The sequence below is a fragment of the Dreissena polymorpha genome, chromosome 4 (assembly GCF_020536995.1).
Source record: "Dreissena polymorpha isolate Duluth1 chromosome 4, UMN_Dpol_1.0, whole genome shotgun sequence".
Taxonomy (NCBI): domain Eukaryota; kingdom Metazoa; phylum Mollusca; class Bivalvia; order Myida; family Dreissenidae; genus Dreissena; species Dreissena polymorpha.
This window is the reverse complement of record NC_068358.1, coordinates 65,574,050-65,590,192: the sequence shown is the minus strand read 5'-3', so window position 1 is coordinate 65,590,192 and position 16,143 is coordinate 65,574,050. Positions and strand designations below refer to the sequence as shown.

At 35.9% G+C, this 16,143-nt stretch overlaps 1 protein-coding gene across 1 annotated transcript; it reads right to left on the bottom strand.

Moving 5' to 3' along the window:
- Positions 1–5,107: 5,107 nt before the first annotated feature.
- Positions 5,108–16,129, bottom strand: LOC127876302 (translocator protein-like). The gene is made up of 5 exons (XM_052421433.1): positions 15,994–16,129; positions 14,545–14,570; positions 12,945–13,067; positions 8,723–8,938; positions 5,108–7,533 (listed from the first exon to the last, which is right to left on the bottom strand). The coding sequence occupies exons 3-5, from the start codon at positions 13,065–13,067 to the stop codon at positions 7,363–7,365; spliced, it is 510 nt and encodes a 169-aa protein (XP_052277393.1). The 5' UTR covers positions 14,545–14,570; positions 15,994–16,129; the 3' UTR covers positions 5,108–7,362.
- Positions 16,130–16,143: the final 14 nt, after the last annotated feature.

The window sequence follows — 16,143 nt, the reverse complement described above, 5'->3', positions numbered from 1 at the left end:
ACAAAGTCCTCCAGACCTGCGCTACGGAGCTAGCCCCAGCTATAACCGCTATCTTCCAGAAATCAGTCAACACTGGAGAATTGCCGAAAGATTGGAGAGATGCCAACATAGCACCGGTTTACAAGAAGGGAGACCGTCACGCGGCTGAAAATTACCGCCCTGTATCCCTTACCAGTGTCACCTCCAAACTTCTTGAACATATCATCTGCCACCACATTCTAAACCACCTCGACAAACACAGAGTTCTCACATCCTTGAATCATGGCTTTCGCTCTGGATACTCCTGTGAAACGCAACTAGTTGTAACAACCCACGATCTACTTAACTTCTATGACCAAAACAAACAAGTCGATACCATCATCCTGGACTTCAGCAAGGCCTTCGACACAGTCCCACATCAACGCCTGCTTCTGAAACTTGAGAACTACGGAATCCGGGGTAACCTCCTGTCCTGGATCTCGAACTTCCTCACCCGCAGAGAAATGTGTGTGGTCGTAGACGGGGAGAAATCACACCATGTTCCAGTAGGCTCCGGAGTTCCTCAAGGGACAGTGCTAGGACCGTTGCTATTTCTGTGTCACATCAACGACCTACCAGAGAGGGTGAAGTCCCAGATTAGACTCTTCGCAGATGACTGCCTCCTCTATAGACCCATAAACACATTCAAAGATCATGAAATTCTTCAAAATGACCTAGACAACCTCCACAAATGGGCCAACGAATGGGGGATGGAATTTAACGGAAAGAAATGCTACCTTCTAAGCTCCAAACACAAATCTAGCTATTTTTACAATATCAACAAAGAAATCCTCAAAAGAGTTCAAGAAAACCCCTACCTTGGGATCACCTTATCTGAAGACTTGGAATGGAAAACTTATATAACCAACATAACAAAGCGAGCTAACTCCACTCTAGGATTCCTAAGAAGAAACCTCAGTCACTGCCCTCTAGAATGCCGCAAAAATGCCTTCCTAGCACTAGTCCGCTCCAAACTAGAATATGCCAGTGTGGTTTGGGATCCTTTTCACCAATCTGACATTGACCGCCTAGAGGGTATCCAGCGATCAGCTGCAAGGTTCATAACCAGAGACTACCGCTCCAGACAGCCTGGCTGTGTGACCGAAATGCTCCAAACGCTGGAACTCCCACCACTCCAAGACAGACGGCGCGCCCAAAGGTTGACACTATTGTACAAGGTGGTGGAAGGGCACGTACCGGCCATTCCCATTGAACGATACCTTAAGCCACTAAGGCCTAAACGTACTATAAGGGCTAAACAATACGAGGGCTATATTCACCAAAACATTGTGTGTAACTTTGTGAACAATAACTCCAAGTGTTTTGAAACTATTCCATCAAAAACTGTTCTTTTTAAAAATTCATTCTTTGTAAAAACTGTGATTGACTGGAATAAACTTAGTGATGACATTGTGAACTCGTCAACTATAGACATTTTCAAAGACAGTGTATTTAAACAGCAATAGTGCATCTATCGCGCACTCCACCACCGTCGAGTTAAAGCCAGAATTGGTTTCTTCGACGTACACATCCAGATCCAGATCCAGGTCTTTACATGAAATCTTACAGAGTATATATTTTCGGACCAATTTGAGTTAAAAGCACATACTTTATATCGGCTTTAGATTTTACATTAACTTAAAATGATACATAAATAAGAAATATTAATAACAGAATAAGAAATCTTTAGAAAAACAAAGATATGCACTATTCAATCAAAAGGTATGTCTCGGTATCGAATCTTATACATTTTCTTAAGGAGTATATCTGGAACTATATATTTTTTTTTATAAAGAAATAATAATGTTTTAAACAAAGGCAGGTATATGATTTTCAAAGAAATTGTATATCTCGACCATAAATCTTTAACAATTTCGCTAATTAATATATCCGGAATTATTAACGCTAAAACCACATAGTTTAATTCAGACTTTATATGCGGATATAACAATCATAATTATTTTCGAATAAAACAATTAAATAACGAAATAACTGTGTTTTAAGCAAAGGCATAACTGAAAGGAATACTTTTAAAAAATACAGCAAGTTCGGCCTAAAACAGTACGTGTTGTCACTGAATATTGTTGCAGAGGCACACATGTTATAATTCTGGCGTGTATTATTTTAAGTTAATTTTTATTTGTTAAACGATGTCAAATATTATAAAACATCCATGTTTCCAATCTTTGTTTATTGACAGCTCTTTGAACGCTGTAGTCTACCAGATTCTTTAATACTGGCGTGGCAGCGGGTCACGTGATATCCAGTATGGCGGCGGTCAATTTATCGACTCTGGGATTGTCTATAAGGTCCCTGGCCTTAGGGGGCACACTACAGTTTTTCACAAATCGGCTACTGGCTGCCGGGGTGGGGGCACTGTCCGTCCTCACAGCTAACACAACGTCTACACCTGAAATCATACAAAACATATCTTCAGTATTGTTGGGGGTATGTCTTCCAAAAAATACATGGATAGCCATGGTGCACCCACTTGCTGTATATTTTTATCATGGAAAATCAGCCAATTTAGGGGTCTGAATGTTACCTGTTTTCGAGGCCATTTCTGTGATTTTCAAAACAAATTTACCACTAAACTGCAAATGCCAGTTCATTAAACACTTTCTGTTTTACTGCATCACTAACCAGATATTTGACCGACACCGAAGAATCCTAGGGTCATCCACGCGGTTTTTTGCAGAAATTCAGTTGAGTGGAGGCACCTTTGAAATTCATGCAAAATTAGCCTTCGGAGCTAGAAACCAGCATTTACGTATTTCATGACCTTGACTGCCCAGCAGACACACTGGCTAGGCACTGGACACATTTTCGAATTCACTAAGCATGCATTTCAAACCACCACCACTCAAATCTGATACTTTAAACTTGTAAAACACTATTATTGCTGCTCAGTTTTATTGTATCCCTATTTATTAGAAATTTCTACCTGCCAATTCGACACTAAGGCTCAAAACTGTATAGTGCTACCTTATGTACACGTTGCAAAACAGGTTACTTCCCTTAGTTATAATACCTTACTGTTATAAACAAATTATTACATGTTATTTTAGTTTTCTTTGCTTACTTTCATCGACATGGAAGGTTAGAATGTAGGAGAGGGCAACAATATGTGTTTTGTATGTGTTTTTTTTAATTATCAGACATTTAAACCCATTTCACGAATTTAATTTTTGCCTAATTAATTAACTATTAGTTGTATCGTATTATTTCAATTTTAGCATTTAAAGATTTAACTAAAATCTCAACATCTTATCTAGTCTAGTCTTGTATAAGAGCAGTTGAAGACAAAGTGAGACATACTTGCTGGAACAACTCATCGGCCGGAGACCATATACTAGTCCATATAAACGGACTCCCAGAGCCTTTGATAATTTTTGCTATGGCGGCTCTGGGAGACCATATGCACCCCTTCATAAACATGGGTGCAGTTCAGCGCACGGAATCCGTGCGCTTCAATAAACAGACGTCGTTCGAGACAAAATGAGGAAAATAATGAATCAACTTCATAAACATGTTAAATTTACCTCAATAGCAACCTACGGGTGTTATCCTTTGCATGCACTCTATAAAAACACGACGATGTTTCAACACACTTTTCTCGCTGACATTTTTATGTTTAAATTTGAAACAGTGTATTCTGTATCGAATACCACATCGTTATCGACTTTAATAGGCTCCATCACATATCCCGACGTGCAAAATATTAGTGTACTACGACCGAACCAATATTTGGTCAATTTTCCAATATGGTGGATACAGCGTACGAAAGAAAAACTAAGACAATAAAAAGCAATTATTTCTTGCTTCAATGGTACCATTTGGATGAGTTTGTGGTTTAGACAGTTCAACTTTAATAAGTTCTTGCAGTTTCAGTGTTCCTTAACCCTTGCTGTGTTGATAACATTTTGCACCCATTGACAAGAGAGAACGCATTGCAACTCTCAGCAACTAATTGGGTTATAAAGCTGAGAGTTGAATTATTGCAACTAAAGACCATACCATAGGCGATCTAGACATAAAGGTAACCTACGGAGTAACAGTAGGCGATCTAGACATAAAGGTAACCTACGGTGTAACAGTAGGCGATCTAGACATAAAGGTAACCTACGGTGTAACAGTAGGCGATCTAGACATAAAGGTAACCTACGGTGTAACAGTAGGCGATCTAGACATAAAGGTAACCTACGGTGTAACAGTAGGCGATCTAGACATAAAGGTAACCTACGGTGTAACAGTAGGCGATCTAGACATAAAGGTAACCTACGGTGTAACAGTAGGTGATCAAGACATAAAGGTAACCTACAGTGTAACAGTAGGCGATCTAGACATAAAGGTAACCTACGGTGTAACAGTAGGTGATCTAGACATGGTTTCCAGAGTATCTCCCAGTGAGCTTCACAATCATGCGATGAAGATTATTGTTGATAACTTTGCAGCGGCTAACTCATCACAGCAGTTCCAGCGTATTAAGCTATGAAGAGTCCAAAAAAAACAGTCAAATTTCGTCGAATAGGTTGATAAAGTGTAGAAAAACTTGTGTGGCCAGATTTGAATGTTCAAATGTACGCCTGGGATACATATCATTTTTGCTGTGTCGGAGGGTTGTTAATTACTCTCACATTCCCTGGATGACCTGTTTAACCAAAACATACTTTAAATGCTCTTAAATCAGTAACTGACAACTTTTCATTTTATGTCAAAATTATTTAGAGAATGGATCTATAAGAACATTAACACGTGGTTAAGGTGAATTGCCTTTTCTTACCGTTTTATATTGATGTAAGGGTTTAATATGAACGTCAAATCCGACGCTCTAAGTGGGGTCATAAAACAAGTGCTCTAATAAATATTAAAAGTTCTTCAAGTTCTTCCCAGCAGACAGCTTTTAGGACACTAACACTGGATGAAATAATTATCATCCAAATGCATCAAAAACAAAATTAACACATTGAACATTCAGATTCTCTTTCATCCTATGATTTGTTATGTTTAGGCAGTTCCACCATATAAATGTAGATTATTCCAAATTCACGTATTAATTTTCTTGAACAAAGGTGTTAAACAATTGTGATTGATTTCAATATTTATTGTGATATATTTACTACATCTTGTGCATTATTGAAGCATGTAAAAGCCAATTTCACAACCAAGTGTAATACACATGTATAATGACAAGCATATTCTACTCTTTTTTATAACATATTATTTTATAATGACCTTTAAGTGTGTAGTAGTTTTTCTGCTAATAATATAAGTTGCAACAAGAGACCTTTACTAAATATTTAATAAAGCCGTAAATATAATCTGATATAGTTTGCACATTTTTGTCGATTGGATAAAGTAGATTTTTATCTCCCTCAAAATAAAATAACATATGATTTTACGGAATACATTTTTCCTTAATAGGAGAGGGCAATGCAAGTGGTATGTAATTAAAAAAATATTTAGAGCAATTGTTCAAATATGCTATAAAAGGAATGATTGGAGAATAAAAACATGTACTGAAAAGCCACTAGTTAAATTAATTGATGCCTTACACTAAAACCTACAAATAGTACGTTTCTTACATATTAAAGCAACAAGCAGCATCATTTAACAGCTATGTATAACGATATTAAGTAACAATGCCCAAAAATCCTATTATCTTGAATACTGATCATAGCTCAACATATTCTTAGAGTCTCATTTTAATTGTTACAATAAGCCTGCACCTTCTTACAATAATATCCATCTATTGCACATACACAAAGCGACACATAATGAAAAACCGCATAAACAGGGTCAGATTATTTTGCACAGACCTACACCAATTCAACAATGTTATGCTTAGAAAATTGTAGTGCCGATTAAAAGCAATATAGTATTTTAACTCTTCAATATAAATAGATACTATCCATATCTCAACAATCCGAGAGTATAAGGTATCACCTGAATTTACCCAACATAATATTAAAACCTTATATGACTGAATGCACAAAAACCTATAAATTTATTAACCTTCTTCTACTTATGAAAGTAAACATTGCGTCATATTTGAGTATGAAATTTTCCATATGAAACTTGTTCATTTTATCAAATTCACTGTGAATTGGGTTGTACTCCACCTCATGAGTCGGTTCATATACTGATAAATTATTCATACAATTATTGAACACAAACATCGCTTCCCAAATATACTTATAACAAATAAAAACAAATAAATAATATCAATAGAAAAGAGCACCAAAAATGGAACGCTTTGTAATAAAATCACAACTTGTTACAAAAAATGAAGCCAGATACAATTACTCAATAAAGGTATGTTCACTGTCATTGTTACATTAACATTGAATATTATCAATTCAAAACAATTTACATAGCAACTTCATAGGATTTGGGTCTTAATCCTTTTCATAGTTGCACCAGCAAGGTAACATCTGTTAAAACATGATAATACATATTTTTTAAGGATACCAACAAATAAGAGCATTATGAATAATAAAAAAAAAAACTACTTACTTACTAAGCATATGCTCCTGCTTTTGATTATGTACATAATAAATCAATAGGTGTGATTCTATCAAGTAGATCATGCTTACCATGATTAAAAAAAAAAGAAACATGGTTTAAACTTGCCATAAGTCATTTTTATACATTCATAATAAGAATAAATCTTTTACAAAGATTGACTAGATTAATATTTCAAATAGACAAAATCTGAAAGTCTTACAAAACTTCTTTGTGGAATCAATGAGTGGTCTTGACAAAAAAAAACACAATTCTCAGACCTACACATTCAGCAAAAGTTACAACATAAAACAAAATTTATTTTGATAAAATTTAGTATGATACATGGCTCAAGCTAATTCAACACAATTTGAATTGCAAGAAATCACTGCTAAAGCAATATGCCATGGAGAAAATAACTAAATATTACCTTTGATGTAAAGAGCTTTTATCCTTAAAATTATTGTTCTAAACCAATGGAATAAATGTTTTTGCACCCCTATGAACAATTAAATACACGAAAATCCTAAATATATATAAAGTACTTCCAAGTCTCAAAGATGTTTATTCAATGTTGGCTTTTCCAAAATGCTTATGTCAATTATGAGACAAATATTTATATACTGACATAGTTGAGAAAGAAAGTAACGAGTTGTCTAAGCTGTGGTTTCACATTGTTCACATTTGTAACACAATTAGTGTTTTTCTTGTTAATTGTTGCTTGAACAAGACTTGCAGAACGCTTATTAACTGTTTATAGGAGGAATATCTCTAAAGGTACAGTCTACAGTTTTTTTTCGGGCAATCTACAGATAGAAGCAATACATTTAAAGGCACACTCTAGTCCGTTCGGTCCTTGTTCATTCTCCACAATGTGAAGTTGAGGAAGGATGCAAAGCTGACCCATCCCAAGTATGGCAGCATTATGTAGGCGGCGTTGACATTTACACCATGGAATGAGACAATAGTGGCAACAACTGAGCCCCACAGTGCTACGATCCCAGCAAATGCCTGAAAAAGTCAAGTTTTAAATTTATTGGTTGAAAGTTTAAAACCTATATGATTATATTTTTATTTAAGCTAAATAGCACCACTACCCTAAGGCTTATACAGATTCTCTTTTATTCGCTCTTTAAAAGAACCAATGCAGTATTTGTTGTGTTTTTTTGGAAAGATGTTGAGAACACCACCTTCTCTATGTGGATATTTAAGCTTTGACTACGTCAAACACTGTATTCATTAAATCATTGTGACCTTATAACTATTTAACCACTTATCAGCATCACAGGTGGTTAGTGCGTGGCTATGATATTAAAGGGATCTTTTCACGGTTTGGTAAATTGACAAAATTGAAAAAAATTGTTTCAGATTCGCAAATTTTCGGTTTAGTTATGATATTTGTGAGGAAACAGTATTACTGAACATTTGCCATGGTCTAATATAGCCATTATATGCATCTTTTGACGATTTAAAAACCTAAAAATTATAAAGCGCTGCAACTCGAAACGATTGAATAATTTGGAGAGTTCTGTTGTTGTCGTTTAAATTTGTGAAACTACGAAGTTTGCTTATATAACGTATAAAATACGCATCTTATGTATGCTTGGTAGGATAGCTCAGTTGGCTAATGCTTTTTTACTTCATGATTCCGGGGGTCACTGGTTCGAGCCCTGCTGCGGGCTACTTTTTTTTCCTTTTTTAAATTTTATATTTGATTTTTTACTGGAGCTTTTAAATTTAATGTTTACATTTATCAATATAAAGCATTTAATGACAAACTTCAAAACATGCCAAAATCTGTGAAAAGGCCCCTTTAATTGGTGAAAACATCATTTTGAATGATAAATAATCTTATTAGAATGAAAAATGAACTTTTCTGAAAAAAATAATTTCACTTTCAAATATATATATATATATAACTATTTGATAGTGAATTTTTTCTTCCAGAAAAGTTGATTTTTTTTATAATATGATTATTTATCATTCAAATTGATGTTTTCACTAATTAATATCATAGCCACACGCTAACCACCTGTGATCAGTTTTATATAAAATGCTAAAAACAAATTAAAATGATGAATTTGCATAATGTAATATAGGTGGAAGACTTGCAGGGAAATATTTGTTAAATTATGTACTGAAAAGTGAAAGCAAAGAAAACTGCAAAAGAAATGTTTACATTATACAAGATATTACACACCAATCCCAGGTTGTGCGCCTTGAAGAACAATGGCGACCAGGCAAAGTTTAGGGCCAGGTGAGCACCGTACACTGCAAGGGGCAGGGCTGCCTTACCCCCAAACCCACCCCCATCCCTAAAGATCATGTAGGAGGCATAGCCCATTGTAGAGTAGAGGGTTGTCCAGACGGGGGCAAATATCCAGTTGGGTGGCTGGAAAGAGGGCTTTTTCAATGCCTGAAAATAATAGTAGATTAATTTATCAACAGATTGAGCTATCTAATGCATACAAATCATAAAAGATTTACCCATCAACAAATTTCCATGATTGAATGTTTCTTGCCAGTGAAGATTCAATTTACACACAGGGCTTTGAATTAGTGACCCCAATTTGAATCTATATATAGGGGTCATTTACTGTCCAAGGCCAATGCACATGTGAAGTATCAAGCCAATTGGTCAATTCGTTAATGATTATTCAATCGGAAAAAATTGTCACACTTATTGTGACAGTGACCTTGACCTTTGACCTAGTGACCCCATTTTAATTTTAATAGGGGTCATCTACTGTCCAAGGCCAATGCACATGTGAAGTATCAAGCCAATTGGTGAATCAGTTGAGGAGTTATTGATGGGAAACAATTTCACTCTTTGTGTGTAACAGTGACCTTGACCTTTGACCTAGTGACCCCAATTTCAATAGGGGTCATCTACTATCCAAGGCCAATGCACATGGGAAGTATCAAGCCTATCGGTGAATCAGTTGACAAGTTATTGATGGGAAATTATTTAACACTAAGTGTGTAACAGTGACCTTGACCTTTGACCTAGTAACCCCAATTTCAATAGGGGTCATCTACTGTCCAAGGACAATGCACATGGAAAGTATCAAGTCAATCAGTGAATCAGTTGACGGGTTATTGATTGGAAAGGATTGTACTCTTAATGTGTAACAGTGACCTTGACCTAGTGACCCCAATTTCAATAGGTGTCATCTACTGTCCAAGGCCAATACACATGTGAAGTATCAAGCCACTCGTCAATTGGTTGACAAGTTACAGATCGGAAATGATTTCCACACTTAGTGTAAGAATTACCTTGACCTTTGACCTTGTGACCCCAATTTCAATATGGATCATCTACAGTCCAAGGCCAATGCACATGTGAAGTATCAAGCCAATTGGTCAATTCGTTGACAGCTATTGATCGGAAACGATTTACACACATAGTGTGATAGTGACCTTGACTTTTAATATCGAGACTCCAATTTCAATAGGGGTCATCTTCTGTCAAAGGCCAATGCACATGTGAAGTATCAAGCCAATCGGTCAATGCGTTGATGAGTTATCGATCAGAAAAGATTTTTACACTTAGTGTAATAGTGACCATGACCTTTGACCTAGTGACCCCAATTACAATAGGGGTCATCTACTGTCATAGGCCAATGCACATGTGACGTATCAAGCCAATCGGTCAATTGGTTGACGAGTTATTGATCGGAAACAATTTTCATACTTAGTGTCATAGTGATCTTTGACCTAGTGACCCCAATTTCAATAGGGGTCATCTATTGACAAAGGCCAATGCACATGTGAAGGATCAAGCCAATCGGTCAATTGGTCTAGGGACATTAAGACTGGTCTACCGGCATTGCATTTTCACACTAAGTGTGATAGTGACCTTGATCTGTTGACGAGTTATTGATCGGAAACGACTGGTCTACAGACATTCAGTGGTCTACGGACAGACAGCCAGCAAAACAATATACCCCTTCTTCTTGGCAGAGGGGCATAAAAAGTACACAAGTAAAAGGTACTTTTTTAATTAAGAAAAAACTAAAACAAGAAATGTGTTTGTCAGAAACACTATGTTCCCTACTGCGCCGCTTTGATTTATTTTTATTTTCTTTATCATTTGGCAGGTTCAGTTAATATCTCACTTTAAAGCTTATTACTTCCCTTGGATTTGTTTTTTTGACCTTTGACCTTGAAGGATGACCTTGATCTTTCACCACTCAAAATGTGCAGCTCCATGAGATACATATGCATCCCAAATATGAAGTTGCTATATTCAATATTGTAAAAGTTATGGCAAAATGTTAAAGTTGGGGCAAACAAACCAACGGACAGGGCAAAAACAATATGTCCCCCACTATAGTGGTGGGGATCATAAAAATTCCGATTTGCCATCTGAAAAATTCCCAAAATGAGCACTGAAACTGAACATTTCAAGCCAAAACGCATGAAAATGAAAATCTGAATTGATTTGTGCACATTTCACCAAGAAATTTAAAAGACCCATAACTCAAAATCTGAAGATTTCACGACGCAAATTTTCCCAATTTCAAATTGTTTTTTTGCCAATTGGTACGGTACCAGTACTTTTTCCAATTTAGAAAAAAATAATTGCTGATAGCATGTTAATTTTTCACTCATTCCAAAATTACTAACAAAGAAGAGCCCCATTAGCTTTGAAGCCTTGCAAATATATATTATATATACCGGTAATGCATACTTTATTTATCAATTACAGGGTTTTTTTTGGCCCGATTTTATAGCCGAAACTCGGCTATGTTCCCAATCCCAAAAAGTATACTTTTTTCCCAAAATGTGGCAAAAAATTCCCAATTTCCAAAAAAAAAAAAAAAAAAAAAAAACACCTTTTTTTTTTTTTTTTTTTTTTTTTAAAGATGTCTAATGTGTATTTTATCTCAATTTTAATTCAATTACATCTAACAAAGTATTATATGATTTTGTTCTTTTAATTTGAATGATTATAAAGGGTTTTATCAAATTTAGTATTTCCCTAATCAGTGGACTTTTCGTGTGGAAAAAAAGGCTAATGAATTTATTTTCCCAATTTCATGAAAATGCCGATAAAATTCCCAATTCCAAAGCCATGGGCTATCTTCCCAAAAAGTGGAAAAAAAAACCTGAATTAACACTAGAAAAAACAAGCAAATTCTTGGAATTGATATCCTCCCGCAAATTTGCTTCTGGACACAAAAGTGTAACGGTATATTTGACACTCAAAAAAGCATTTTTTCAAAATACAAAGGGCCATAAATACGTTATTAACAGATGTTGTACAATGCCATTTGGCATGCATAATCCTCTTATGCATATATATACTCATACTAAGTTTCAATGAAATCCGCCAAAGCACTTCCAAGATATGGCTCCGGACACACACAAAAAGCATTTTTAGAAGATACAAAGGGCTAAAACTCCGTTATTCATCAATGGCGTACAATGCAATTTGGGGTGCATCATCCTCTTATCCATATATATACTCATACACAATTTCAATGAAATCCGCCAAAGCACTTGCAAGATATGGCTCCGGACACAAAAGTGCCGGCCGGACAGACGGAAAGACGGACGGACAGAAGGATGGAAAGAAGGATGGACGGATAACGCCAAAACAATATCCCTCTGCCGATGGCGGGGGATAATAATACATGTTCTTCATACAGATTTTGACAACTGTTCATGTATATGAATTATTCGGATACATATACACAGAAGGTCCTATAAATATACATAAAAGTGTCTTTTACAGTGTTAAGATGTGGGTCTGTCATTATAAACCATGTACAGTAAAGTCTACTTTAAATACAGCAAGCAGTTACTACATTTCATGTAAAACAAGACCTGCGTTTGTGAAACACAATGCCCCCTATTGCACTTAGAAGCCACACAGCAGCCTTCATGACAAAATTAAGGTCTATTGATATTTGAAAAAGTTATGGCCTTGGACAGTATCTTGAAGTGTTTTGGAAAAAATCTCTGCAAGTGTTATTTGAAAGTCAAAACTCACATTTCATCGTAAGTCATGTATTAACACACCAAAATCAGCTAAATACCGGTATCTAAAAGCGTTTTGTAAAAACCTCGGAAAACTGTTAGAAATTATAAAGAATTTTTTCTAAGTCCAAGGTTCATAACTTTGCAAAAAAATCAGTGGACCAGAACGAAACTCACACTTTATCTGAAAATCATGAAGGTAGACTCACATACCAAAAATCCGCTAAATATCTTAAAGCTTTTTGTATAAAACCTCTGGAAAAACAAAAACAGTTGTAGGGATAGATATAGGGATAGACTGCTATATGCCACCCTACCAGAGATAAAAAAAATGCTACAGGCTAAGAGAAAGGGGCCTTAGCATTAAAATATGGGGACAAATATATTATTTAAAAAAAATCATTTTCTTTCACTGATTAACAAATCAATTGCTTTACCTGATACCAAGTAAGCTGGCCAGTTGTTGTAGGCCTGACTTCACTCCTGGTGAAATACCCAGACAAGAACCCACCAATATTTGGCACCAAAACTGCAGCAACCGGCTTCAAATAGTTTGCCATCTGAGAGATCAATAAAGTTTCTATTATAGTGTGAGCTTACAAGACAGGGCTAAGCCTAGCAGTGCGTTCAAATTTAATGGAGAAGTGACTTCTTCCTCAGCTATAATTAGGCAGAAGTGAGGCAACCTAACCCTTTCCCACTCAGAGGCAAAGTGTAAATGGATATGTGCAAACAGCATTAAACCAGAACAGCCTGCGACTAACTCGAGTAACTCGCAGTTTGTTCAGGTTTGATGCTGTTTGCTGCTCATCGAACAGGGGTTTTTATCTGATTTTGGGGAAAGGGCCTGGCCTTTTTTGAGGGGAAAAAAATTGCGTGAAATGCAGGATTTGGGAGAAAAAATCACGTGAAACGCCAGATTTTGGGGAAAATAAGGAAAGTCTTAAATAATCAATTCAACATAGTTTGCTGTTTTTAAAACAAATTCAAGGCAACAGATAATTTAATTATGCAATATGGAAAAAAAATCCGATTTTCGGCGAAGGAAAAAAAGCCCTGCAGTATCTAAGAGTTTGAAATGAAACCTTTAAACCTTGAACCTAGTAAAAAGGTCTTAAATAAAATGTAACTCTTGACTTATTTTATTCCCCTCATTACACCATGCCCACCATCATTCTGATTAATCAGAAACAACTCACATTTGTCAGTTTGGGGGAAAATATTGACAAATATAAACCAACACACTTAAATTAGTGTTCATTTTGTGTCATTATTATATTAAACGGAAATTAATTAATAAATTATTGGTCAATTTCTGGCTCAAAGTAAATCTCAAAACAAGAGATGTTTTTTTGTTTGTTTTTTTCTTTTTCATAAAATGATTTTTTACAAGAGATGTGTTTGTCAGAAACACAATGCCCCCTACTGCGCTGCTTTGATTTAATTTTTTTTTTTACTATATCCCTTTGGATTATATCATTTGGCAGGTACAGATCATTTTCACAAGGGAATTAACATTTTTATTACTTCCCTTGTGATAATGATCTGTACCTGCCAAATGATAAATAGAAATTATCTCCCTTTAAAGCTTGTTACTTCCCTTGGATTTGTTTTTTTTTAGACCTTTGACCTTGAAGGATGACCTTGACCTTGACATTTCACCACTCAAAATGTGCAGCTCCATGAGATACACAGGCATGCCAAATATCAAGTTGCTATCTTCAATATTGCAAAAGTTATGGCCAATGTTAAAGTTTTCGGACGGACGGACAGTTCAAATGCTATGTGCCACCCTTCTGGGGGCATTAAAAGAAGTCACTTCTCTGTTATCCAATCAGAGGGTAAAGTTAATATGTCCAGGGAGCAGTTATCTCCCATGTCTCTCTCACGGCTGAGCCCTGCAAGAAATGCCTCTTTCAAAAAGAGATCAGACAAACTCCATATTTAAGAAACAATTGATTATTTGTGGTTTTGCAAATATGACAGACATATAAATAAAGAAACTTCAGCTATCAGATTTAATAGAACTGACTATACCTGTTCATTGAACCTAATTCCCTGTGCTGAAAGAAAGAGGTATACCTGAGTCGTGATAGTTTCATGATTTAAGCTGACTAAATCACTAATTTTGAAATGTAAGAACTAAATTAATCAATATACAGGTATGTTGGTATATTTTTTTTTAAATATAGCATCTTTTGAAAACAGAAATTGTTAAACCCATTTAAAACTGGAAAAGATCTATAAATAGTATAAATTGCAATACAATGCACACTATTGTCCTTTGATCATATGAGGAAAGTTTTGATTGGATATTTTTCAATTACTGTCCACAACATGATTCATAATGTATGCACACGTGTGTTTTAATTTCAGTAGTTTTTTTTCAATAATTGACATCTCACCAGTACACAAATATATAGTATAAATTTTAATGTGTAATTTATTTATTTACTTAACTGTTGCATTCTAATATACCACTAATAATAACAATGGAATGAGACCCATTACTAGTGCTCATTGGGTCATTGTCCACCTGAAATGGCCAGAGGTTTACTAGAAGCCAATTCATGTCACCCTGGAGTGACATGCATCGATCAGGTTCTAGTCACCCCCGGGTGACAAGAATCGGCTTCTTGTCACCTGTGTATTGTTTTATCAAACAGCACCGCATCCACATCTGACTCCCGCAATTAATTAATTTAGTTTTTTTAGACATTAATTTAGCTCTACTTTCGTTTTTGTAATATTTTTACACAAATTCCCTCGCATATGAACAACCAAATCATGTATTTTTTTTGTTGAAAAAGTAAAATTGTTGCCTAGGGTGACTTAATGCTGATTTCGAGGGTGACTAGAATCGGCTTGAAGTCACCCCCGGGTGACAAGAATCGGCTTCATGTCACATTCGGGTGACTACAATCGGCTTCATGTCACCCAGGGGTGACTAGCGTCGGCTTGAAGTCACCCTAAAGTGACAAGAGTCCGCTTCTAGTCACCCCCCGGTGACTTGTGGGCCATTTCAGGTCGACAATGACCCAATTAGCCCCATTAAGCATTACTAGCGCTCATTGGGTCCTTGTCGACCTGAAATGGCTTGAAGTCACCCTAGGGTGACTTCTAGCTGAAATAATAAATCTGAAGAGTCTGCCAAAGCAAAAATCATCAAAAGACTAAGGCGGCAATTTATATTGACTAGGGACAGGGTGACTTCAAGCCGATTCATCATTTTCATGTCACCATGGGGTGACTTCAAGCCGACCGGGTGAACCGAATCGGCTTGAAGTCACCCCAGGGTGACATGAATCGGCTTCTTGTCACCCCCGGGTGACTTCAAGCCATTTTAGGTCGCCAATGACCCAATGAACGTTATTATTTAATAACGAATAATATTTCGGACAAATTGTCCGAAAATCTTTTTAGTATTTGAGGATTTAATTTAAACAAAATGTGTCACATGTAGTATTTTAAATAGAAAAGTCATACCTTTTTTATTGCAATTGACTGTTTCAATAAATTGACAGGGCCACGTGTTAAAACAATTTCGACCTTTTCTTTGGATTGACAGCTGGATATTTATCGTAACCTTGAAAATTCGCCTTATACATGTGAAAGTTGCAAATCCGGTTACTTCCC

Excerpts from the sequence above, each read along its gene's own strand:
- LOC127876302 (XM_052421433.1), bottom strand. The coding sequence starts at position 13,067 with ATGGCAAACTATTTGAAGCCGGTTGCTGCAGTTTTGGTGCCAAATATT. Across the intron at positions 8,939-12,944 it reads GCCAGCTTACTTGGTATCAG|GCATTGAAAAAGCCCTCTTT; the intron begins GTAAAGCAATTG and ends TATTATTTTCAG. Across the intron at positions 7,534-8,722 it reads AGGCGCACAACCTGGGATTG|GCATTTGCTGGGATCGTAGC; the intron begins GTGTGTAATATC and ends TGACTTTTTCAG.